Source organism: Pyrus communis, chromosome 1 (assembly GCF_041283825.1).
Source record: "Pyrus communis isolate YQ-2024b chromosome 1, ASM4128382v1, whole genome shotgun sequence".
NCBI lineage: Eukaryota > Viridiplantae > Streptophyta > Magnoliopsida > Rosales > Rosaceae > Pyrus > Pyrus communis.
Genome location: NC_142565.1, coordinates 10,336,691 through 10,346,939, shown reverse-complemented (window position 1 = coordinate 10,346,939; position 10,249 = coordinate 10,336,691). Strand labels below are relative to the sequence as shown.

At 46.1% G+C, this 10,249-nt stretch overlaps 1 protein-coding gene across 1 annotated transcript; it reads left to right on the top strand.

Moving 5' to 3' along the window:
- The first annotated feature begins 2,000 nt into the window (after window positions 1-2,000).
- LOC148699121 (uncharacterized) lies at window positions 2,001-9,260 on the top strand. The gene is made up of 4 exons (XM_088681005.1): window positions 2,001-2,092; window positions 2,892-2,963; window positions 3,265-4,694; window positions 9,190-9,260. Exons 3-4 carry the CDS (start codon window positions 3,269-3,271, stop codon window positions 9,258-9,260), a joined length of 1,497 nt encoding a protein of 498 aa, XP_088537131.1. The 5' UTR covers window positions 2,001-2,092; window positions 2,892-2,963; window positions 3,265-3,268.
- Window positions 9,261-10,249: the final 989 nt, after the last annotated feature.

Below are 10,249 nucleotides of genomic sequence, written 5' to 3'. Positions count from 1 at the left end.
GAAGCATATGCAAACAAGTTTGACGGTTGGGATCGTTGAAATTAGTTTCGGAGAATTCGTATCCCATCAAAACAATAGATTGACTAATACTTAGAGTTTATTTATACTTTCATTAAGTATAACATAAGATTTTGTGGTATCTACTTGTGTAAATATTTTAATTTGAAGATCGAATTCATTCATTGTATTCATATAGGGTCAAGGAGTGTAGCTGTAAAAAATCATCAAAATCGGAGTTAAAATAACCGTTAAATCGTGATTTTTCGTTTATAACCGTCGAAAAGCTTTGTCCCGTTACTTGATCTCTGAATGTTTGTTTTTTGTGATTTTTTGCTGACGTGATCTCGAAGCATATGCAAACAAGTTTGACGGTTGGGATCATTGAAATTAGTTTCGGAGAATTCATATCCCATCAAAACAATAGATTGACTAACACTTAGAGTTTATTTATACTTTCATTAAGTATAACATATGATTTTGTGGTATCCACTTGTGTAAATATTTTAAATTGAAGATCGAATTCATTCATTCTATTCATATAGGGTCAAGGAATGTAGCTGTAAAAAATCATCAAAATCGGAGTTAAAATAACCGTTAAATCGTGATTTTTCGTTTATAACCGTCGAAAAGCTTTGTCCCGTTACTTGATCTCTGAATGTTTGTTTTTTGTGATTTTTTGCTGATGTGATCTCGAAGCATATGCAAACAAGTTTGATGGTTGGGATCGTTGAAATTAGTTTCGGAGAATTTGTATCCCATCAAAACAATAGATTGACTAACACTTAGAGTTTATTTATACTTTCATTAAGTATAACATAAGATTTTGTGGTATCCACTTGTGTAAATATTTTAATTTGAAGATCGAATCCATTCATTGTATTCATATAGGGTCAGGAGTGTAGCTGTAAAAAATCATCAAAATCGGAGTTAAAATAACCGTTAAATCGTGATTTTTCGTTTATAACTGTCGAAATTAGTGTGACATCCCGTCCCGGAACTTTCGAAACGCACGTGTGAAATTACGATTTTGCCCCTAGTTCGTTTTCTTTGTCACGTTGTGGGTTGTTTGTGTGGGGTGGTAGGTGTTGGACCACACACACACACACACTGTCACACTCTCCCTCTCCCTCTGCCTCTGTCCCGTGTCTCTCTCTCTCTCTCTTCCTTTCTTCTTCTTCTCCCTTCGAAGTACGAACAAACATCAAAAACACTCAAACCACCACAGATCGAAGGAACCAACTACACCATTCGACTCGTGAGGTCGAGACGAGCTCAGCCATACCCTTTTCAGGTGAGAAACACTTCGTTTTCACGTCGTTTCATCAATGGCCGAATTGAGTATTGTTCATGCAAGATTTGTACATTGAGTTTTTGGGCTTTTGAAGCTTGTAGATGTGTTGGTGAGGTCCCAAGGAGCCTCGGAGTGCTTCGTTGGACAAAATTGGACGTCGGGATCGTCCTGTTCGAAGTTGGCCGGTTTTGAAGAATTTGCACAGGTATAATCTCTTAGTTTTAGCCCTTAAAACTTGTTGGGACATGTTCTACTAGTCTAGGGCTTTCATTTGGTCCAAGAATCACGAAAAACGGATGAAAAATGAGCGAGAAAACCCAAGTTGCAGGTTTTCCCAGTTTCCGGCGCCGGCGACGTCGCCGGCGATCGAATGAAGAAGGCGACGGAATATTCCGTCAATTCTGACGGAATATTCCTAACGCCGTTAACGGATCCGGTTAGTTTTGACGGAATATTCCGTCAGTTTAACGGAATATTCCTGACGGCGTCTGTTGACACCGTCAGTGTGCCTGGCACGTGGCCGCGCGTGGGGGCGCGTGGGTCCGTGCCTGTCCTGGCGCGTGGGGGCGCGTGCGGGGTCCAAAAATTATTTTAAAAATATGGTTGTGATCCTGAGGTTGTGTAGAGCACGTTGGTATATTCATTTGTCCATTTTGAGCAATGTATGAGAAGTTTTTACGAGAAATGGGTTATGTGCTTTAAAGTTAACGTTTTTATAGTTGTTTCGCATTTAGGTGACACGTACCCCGAGGACGAGCGTGGTCACGCGAGGCAGGGGGGCTACGACCCTTCCACGTATCAGTGAGTGGGCTTTTGGTTTTCCGTATATACCTATATACTATATTTTCCCAGAATTTGAGTAAATGTTTATTCATTATGCCATGCATTACATTATCGTTTTTCGTGCATCGTTGAGTACGTTATTAGTTGCATATATTTATACTTATGCATATTGGGTGCTGTGGACGCACAGGTAAGTGCCAGGTAAGTGGTATTCGCATTTACATTCAGCAGTAGTTTGAGATGTTTAGAGAGCTCATAACCTGCACCCCCGGTGTTAGTGCTTCCGCCCTGAGCAGGGCACAGGCCTTCACGTGATGTTCACCTCTCGCACCTTAGGCTCAGCTTGGATCCAAGCTAGGTGCACAGGCCTGTCGTACAGACCACATTAGGTGGTTCCGACTCGTAGGTGACCCGCGATTATTCGCCCAGGCTTCACGTGATCGTAGCACTTATTTACACCCAGTCCTGTCGTACAGACCACTTTAGGTGGTTCCGACTCGTGGTCAGGTTCAGATATTGAGATTGAGATTAGAGCTCTATATGCAGCCGTACAGGTCACGTTAGGTGACTCCGGCTGCCAGATTACACGATGTTGATATGATTATACCTGAGCACTTGCATATCTTTATGAGATGTCGGCATGGCATATTATCAAGCTTATGGCATATATTTGAGCATGCTTAGCACATGTACTATGCGTATATATATTTTCTGGGAAGTATACAGGTTTTACGGCGAGGGGTTAGAAAGTATTTTATAAATGGTTTTCGAAAGCTTTGTTTTTGCCCACTCACGCTTTTGTTTTGCGCCCCTCCAGGTTCTAGTTGCTTAGCCGTTGCGGTGGTTTCCCCAGAGGGCTTTTCGGCGTTTCTGACAGACACTCACCATTGTAGGGTCGCCTTCGAGCGTACCACTATTGTCGTTTCGTTTGGACTGCTATAGACCTGCTCTGAATTATTATTTCATTTGTGCTAGCACCTGTTCTAGGACTTTGTATGCTAGTTTTAAATTATTCGTACCTTTATATTACTACTTTTTTAGCTTCCGCACGTGCACATGGCTACGTCACCTTCGTGTGACGGCCAGCACGCTCCGATCTCGGTCGGGGTGTGTCAGTTTGGTATCAGAGCCTAGGTTTGGCAGTCCTGTGTCCTTGTGAGTATTCTAATGATTTTGGTGTCTTCTGTCAGAATTATGCCTCCTCGTCGGGAACCACGTCGTACTTCCGAGTCTAACTTCCCCGATGTCGCTCAGTTGGGGGAAGTTTTTGCTACAGCCCTTCAGTCAGTGATGCGCCCTCCCCAGAGGACTCCTCTGGAGACTATGTATAATCTGAAGTTGGATAAGTTTAAGGGCAGTGAGGGGCATGAGAATGCAGAGCGCTGGCTAGAACACGTAGAGAAGACCTTCCGTGTATTGCATAACCAGGGAAATCTCCCTATGGAGATGTGGGTCGAGACGACCACATGGTTCCTGGATACTGAGTCTGCAGCTTGGTGGGAGCAGGCGCTTCGTAGGTTGACTCCAGAGCAGAGGACGGATTGGAATGTTTTTACAGATTTGTTCAAAAGGAGGTATGTGCCCCCTGAGTACATCGATAGAAAGAAACAGGAGTTTACTGAACTGAAGCAGCGGAAGATGTCGGCGAATGAGTACTACCGCAAGTTTACGGATTTGTCTCGTTATCATCCTGATGTCGCTGGTAATCCGGCGGAGATGCTCCGTCTCTTCCGCCAAGGTACTAAGAAGAAATGGCGTTCGATGGCGACTGCTGTCCACAGCGGGACTTACCAGGACTTCTATGAGATATTGTTGAGGATCGAAGACTCTGAGAATATGTCGAGCGATAGTGATGAAGGGAAAGACGGCAATTCGAAGAAAGACGACAAAGGTAAAGGTCAGACATCGCTCGGGCCCCGTCAGACTCAGAACTTCAAGAGGGGTGGTGCTAGCTCGAGTTCTTCGAGTGGTGGCTTCAGTGCCACTGGACAGGGTCGTGGAGGTAGATTTTCTGGTGGCGCTAGAGGCCAGAGGCAGGGCGATGGTGGGCGAGGCAGAGCCCCAGTTTGTCGCAGGTGTAACAACCGGCATTTCGGCGAGTGTAGACGTGGTAGCAGTGGTTGCTTCACGTGTGGACAGGTGGGACATAGAGCGGCGAATTGTCCCCAGGGCCAGCAGCAGCAGAAACCGCAGCAGACCTTTATGCCACCACCTGCACCACTTCAGCAGATCCAGGGTCCTAGTAGCTACGGCCAGACGAGTCGAGGTGGTGCTTATCACTATCAGGGTGATGCTGTCCCTTATGCTCCGGGGCAGTATCAGTACCCCCAGGATCCCTATTCCCAGGGTGGCTATCCTCAGTATTCGGGCGGCTATATGCCGTATCCTCCAGCTCCAGTAGGTGGTTCTCAGTGGTATCAGGGAGGACAGTATCAGCAGGGTGAGATTGCCACTAGCAGTGCAGGGTCTTCGAGACAGTCAGGCCAGCCCAGTCAAGGGCGTGGTGCTCAGGGACGCGGCGTTCAAGCGAGTAGAGGCCGCGGCGGGCGTCAGCAGGGACAGGGGCGTCTTCACAATATTTCTCTGCAGGACGCACAGAACAACCCAGACTTAATTATGGGTACGTTGAACATTCTTGGTTGTTTTGCTAGAGTCTTAATTGATTGTGGAGCTACACATTCCGTAATTTCTCATACATTTGCTCAAGTGACGCAACCTCGCCCCACACCTCTAGGGTACGATTTAGAGTTCGCTATGCCTAGAGGAGAGAGATGTGTCGTAGATTGTGTTTACCCAGGGTGTCCAGTGATCGTAGAGGGTGTTGCCTTGTCAGCTGATCTTGTCCCGTTAGATATTGTGGATTTTGATGTGATTCTGGGCACGGATTGGTTACACTTCTATCGTGCCAACATTGACTGTTATGGGAAAGTAGTTACGTTTCACCGACCTGGACTACCTGAGGTTACTTTTGTGGGTGAGCAAAGTGGGGTGAGACACGGCGTTATTTCGGCGCTGCGAGCGAAAAAGTTATTGTCTAAAGGCTGCCAGGGGTACCTAGCACATGTGGTGTTGGATGAGGCCGCTCCTAGTAGAGTTGAGGATGTGAGGGTGGTCAGACACTTCCCTGATGTTTTTCCCGAGGATTTACCTGGTTTACCCCCAGATCGAGATGTAGAGTTCACTATTGAATTACTTCCAGGTACTAATCCTATTTCTCTAACTCCTTATCGTATGGCTCCCGCGGAGTTAAGGGAATTGAAAGTTCAACTGCAGGAGTTAGTGGATAAGGAATTTATTCAGCCTAGTACTTCGCCTTGGGGCGCTCCAGTTCTGTTTGTGAGGAAGAAGGATGGAACTTTGAGACTGTGCATCGACTACAGGCAACTGAATCGGGTGACGATTAAAAACCGTTATCCATTGCCTCGTATCGATGATTTGTTCGATCAGCTGAGAGGTGCTTGTGTGTTCTCTAAGATAGACTTGAGGTCTGGTTACTATCAGCTGAAGATCAGTAGGGATGATGTCCCTAAGACGGCATTCAGAACTCGTTACGGTCATTACGAGTTTCTGGTTATGCCATTTGGTTTGACGAATGCACCAGCCGCCTTTATGGATTTGATGAACCGGGTGTTCCAACCTTACTTGGATAGATTTGTTATCGTCTTCATTGACGATATTCTGGTGTATTCTAAGTCGAAAGCGGAGCATGTTCGACATCTTACTTTGGTGTTGAAGAGGTTGAGGGAACACCAGCTATATGCTAAGTTTAGCAAGTGCCAGTTTTGGTTAGATCAAGTTGCGTTCTTGGGGCACATCATTTCTGCTCAGGGTATTTTGGTCGACCCTCAGAAGGTTGCAGCTGTAGAAAGTTGGGAGCAACCGCGAACCGTCACCGAGGTGAGAAGTTTCCTTGGATTGGCGGGGTATTATCGGAGATTCGTTAAGGATTTTTCGGTGATTGCCTTGCCGTTGACGAGGTTAACGAGGAAGGATATTAAATTTGAGTGGGATGATAGGTGTGAGCAGAGTTTCCAGCAGTTGAAGCATTGTCTCACTCATGCACCTGTTTTGGCACTCCCAGACGATAGTGGTGATTTTGAGGTTTACAGCGATGCTTCTTTGAATGGTCTGGGATGTGTATTGATGCAGCATGGTAGGGTGATTGCTTATGCCTCGCGGCAGTTGAAACCTCATGAGTTGAATTACCCTACGCATGATTTGGAGTTGGCTGCTATCATCTTTGCGTTGAAGTTGTGGAGACACTATCTTTACGGAGAGAAGTGCAGGATCTTTACAGATCACAAGAGTCTCCAGTATCTCTTTACTCAGAAGGAACTTAATCTTCGCCAGCGGAGGTGGTTGGAGTTGCTCAGCGATTACGATTGCACGATTGACTACCATCCGGGTCGTGCGAACGTAGTAGCTGATGCACTTAGCAGGAAGTCTCAGGGTCGCATTAATGCGTTGTACGCTAGTCGTATTCCTCTTTTGGCGGACTTGCGTGCTACGGGAGTAAGGTTAGAAGCAGAAGACCGAGATGTGGCTCTACTTGCTAATTTTCAAGTTAGGCCAATACTTGTTGATCGGGTGCTTGAGATTCAGGTAGCTGATCAGGAGACTCAAGAACTTGTTCAAGCTAGAGAGCAAGGAAGAAGGCGAGACCTCAGAGTTCGTGATTCAGATGGTATGTTGATGCTAGAGGGTAGAATGTTCGTGCCTAATAGTGGAGAATTGAAGAAAGAAATTCTCGATGAAGCACATATCTCGGCTTGTGCCATGCATCCAGGAGCTACTAAAATGTATCATACCATTCGACCGTTTTATTATTGGCCGGGTATGAAAAGGGAGATAGCCGAGTATGTGAGCAGGTGTGCTGTTTGCCAGCAGGTTAAAGCAGAGAGGAAGAAGCCGTTTGGGTTGTTGCAGCCACTTCCCGTTCCAGAGTGGAAATGGGAAAATATCACCATGGATTTTGTGTACAAGTTGCCGCGTACACAAAATGGCTTTGACGGCATTTGGGTGATCGTTGATCGACTCACTAAATCGGCTCATTTTATTCCAGTGAGAGAGAAGTATTCTTTGAGCCGTTTAGCGGAGTTGTTCATCTCGAAGGTGGTGAAGTATCATGGTGTCCCAGTGAGTATTGTTTCGGATCGTGACCCACGATTCACATCGAAGTTTTGGGTAGCTTTTCAAGAAGCTTTGGGCACGAGATTACTTTATAGTACGGCGTATCATCCACAGACTGATGGACAGTCAGAGAGAACTATTCAGACTTTGGAGGATATGCTGCGAGTTTCGGTGTTGCAGTTTGGTGATGCTTGGCACCAGCGGTTAGATTTGATGGAATTTGCCTACAACAATAGTTTTCATTCGAGCATTGGCATGGCGCCATTTGAGGCCTTGTATGGCAGAGCTTGTCGCACACCGTTGTGTTGGTCAGAGGTTGGAGAAAGAGTTTTAGTGGGTCCGGAGATTGTCGAGGAGACTACTCTGAATGTTCAGGTAATCAAGTCTAACTTGAAAGCAGCTCAGGACAGGCAGAAGAGTTTAGCGGATCGGCATGCTACAGACAGAACATATGAGGTCGGAGATTGGGTATTTCTGAAGCTTTCACCGTGGAGAGGTGTTGTGCGGTTCGGAAAGAAAGGGAAGTTGAGCCCCCGGTACATTGGACCATACGTGGTCACAGAACGAGTCGGTGAAGTAGCTTACAGGTTGGAGTTGCCTCCGGAGTTGGCTAGAGTGCATAACGTTTTTCACGTGTCTATGCTCCGACACTATGTTGCTGATCCATCTCACGTGATACCTCCTCAACCGTTAGAGATTAACCCAGATTTGACGTATGATGAGGAACCGGTGACGATCATTGATTGGAAAGAGAAGAGTTTGAGGAACAAGACGGTGAATTTGGTGAAGGTTTTGTGGAAGAACCATTCAGTTGAGGAAGCAACGTGGGAGACAGAAGATCGAATGAGGGATTTATATCCTCGTTTGTTCTTTGACCACTAGGGGCTGTTACTTGGTTATTTTGAATTTCGGGACGAAATTCTATTAAGGTGGGAAGGTTGTGACATCCCGTCCCGGAACTTTCGAAACGCACGTGTGAAATTACGATTTTGCCCCTAGTTCGTTTTTTTTGTCACGTTGTGGGTTGTTTGTGTGGGGTGGTAGGTGTTGGACCACACACACACACACACTGTCACACTCTCCCTCTCCCTCTGCCTCTGTCCCGTGTCTCTCTCTCTCTCTTCCTTTCTTCTTCTTCTCCCTTCGAAGTACGGACAAACATCAAAAACACTCAAACCACCACAGATCGAAGGAACCAACTACACCATTCGACTCGTGAGGTCGAGACGAGCTCAGCCATACCCTTTTCAGGTGAGAAACACTTCGTTTTCACGTCGTTTCATCAATGGCCGAATTGAGTACTGTTCATGCAAGATTTGTACATTGAGTTTTTGGGCTTTTGAAGCTTGTAGATGTGTTGGTGAGGTCCCAAGGAGCCTCGGAGTGCTTCGTTGGACAAAATTGGACGTCGGGATCGTCCTGTTCGAAGTTGGCCGGTTTTGAAGAATTTGCACAGGTATAATCTCTTAGTTTTAGCCCTTAAAACTTGTTGGGACATGTTCTACTAGTCTAGGGCTTTCATTTGGTCCAAGAATCACGAAAAACGGATGAAAAATGAGCGAGAAAACCCAAGTTGCAGGTTTTCCCAGTTTCCGGCGCCGGCGACGTCGCCGGCGATCGAATGAAGAAGGCGACGGAATATTCCGTCAATTCTGACGGAATATTCCTAACGCCGTTAACGGATCCGGTTAGTTTTGACGGAATATTCCGTCAGTTTAACGGAATATTCCTGACAGCGTCTGTTGACACCGTCAGTGTGCCTGGCACGTGGCCGCGCGTGGGGGCGCGTGGGTCCGTGCCTGTCCTGGCGCGTGGGGGCGCGTGCGGGGTCCAAAAATTATTTTAAAAATATGGTTGTGATCCTGAGGTTGTGTAGAGCACGTTGGTATATTCATTTGTCCATTTTGAGCAATGTATGAGAAGTTTTTACGAGAAATGGGTTATGTGCTTTAAAGTTAACGTTTTTATAGTTGTTTCGCATTTAGGTGACACGTACCCCGAGGACGAGCGTGGTCACGCGAGGCAGGGGGGCTACGACCCTTCCACGTATCAGTGAGTGGGCTTTTGGTTTTCCGTATATACCTATATACTATATTTTCCCAGAATTTGAGTAAATGTTTATTCATTATGCCATGCATTACATTATCGTTTTTCGTGCATCGTTGAGTACGTTATTAGTTGCATATATTTATACTTATGCATATTGGGTGCTGTGGACGCACAGGTAAGTGCCAGGTAAGTGGTATTCGCATTTACATTCAGCAGTAGTTTGAGATGTTTAGAGAGCTCATAACCTGCACCCCCGGTGTTAGTGCTTCCGCCCTGAGCAGGGCACAGGCCTTCACGTGATGTTCACCTCTCGCACCTTAGGCTCAGCTTGGATCCAAGCTAGGTGCACAGGCCTGTCGTACAGACCACATTAGGTGGTTCCGACTCGTAGGTGACCCGCGATTATTCGCCCAGGCTTCACGTGATCGTAGCACTTATTTACACCCAGTCCTGTCGTACAGACCACTTTAGGTGGTTCCGACTCGTGGTCAGGTTCAGATATTGAGATTGAGATTAGAGCTCTATATGCAGCCGTACAGGTCACGTTAGGTGACTCCGGCTGCCAGATTACACGATGTTGATATGATTATACCTGAGCACTTGCATATCTTTATGAGATGTCGGCATGGCATATTATCGAGCTTATGGCATATATTTGAGCATGCTTAGCACATGTACTATGCGTATATATATTTTCTGGGAAGTATACAGGTTTTACGGCGAGGGGTTAGAAAGTATTTTATAAATGGTTTTCGAAAGCTTTGTTTTTGCCCACTCACGCTTTTGTTTTGCGCCCCTCCAGGTTCTAGTTGCTTAGCCGTTGCGGTGGTTTCCCCAGAGGGCTTTTCGGCGTTTCTGACAGACACTCACCATTGTAGGGTCGCCTTCGAGCGTACCACTATTGTCGTTTCGTTTGGACTGCTATAGACCTGCTCTGAATTATTATTTCATTTGTGCTAGCACCTGTTCTAGGACTTTGTATGCTAGTTTTAAATT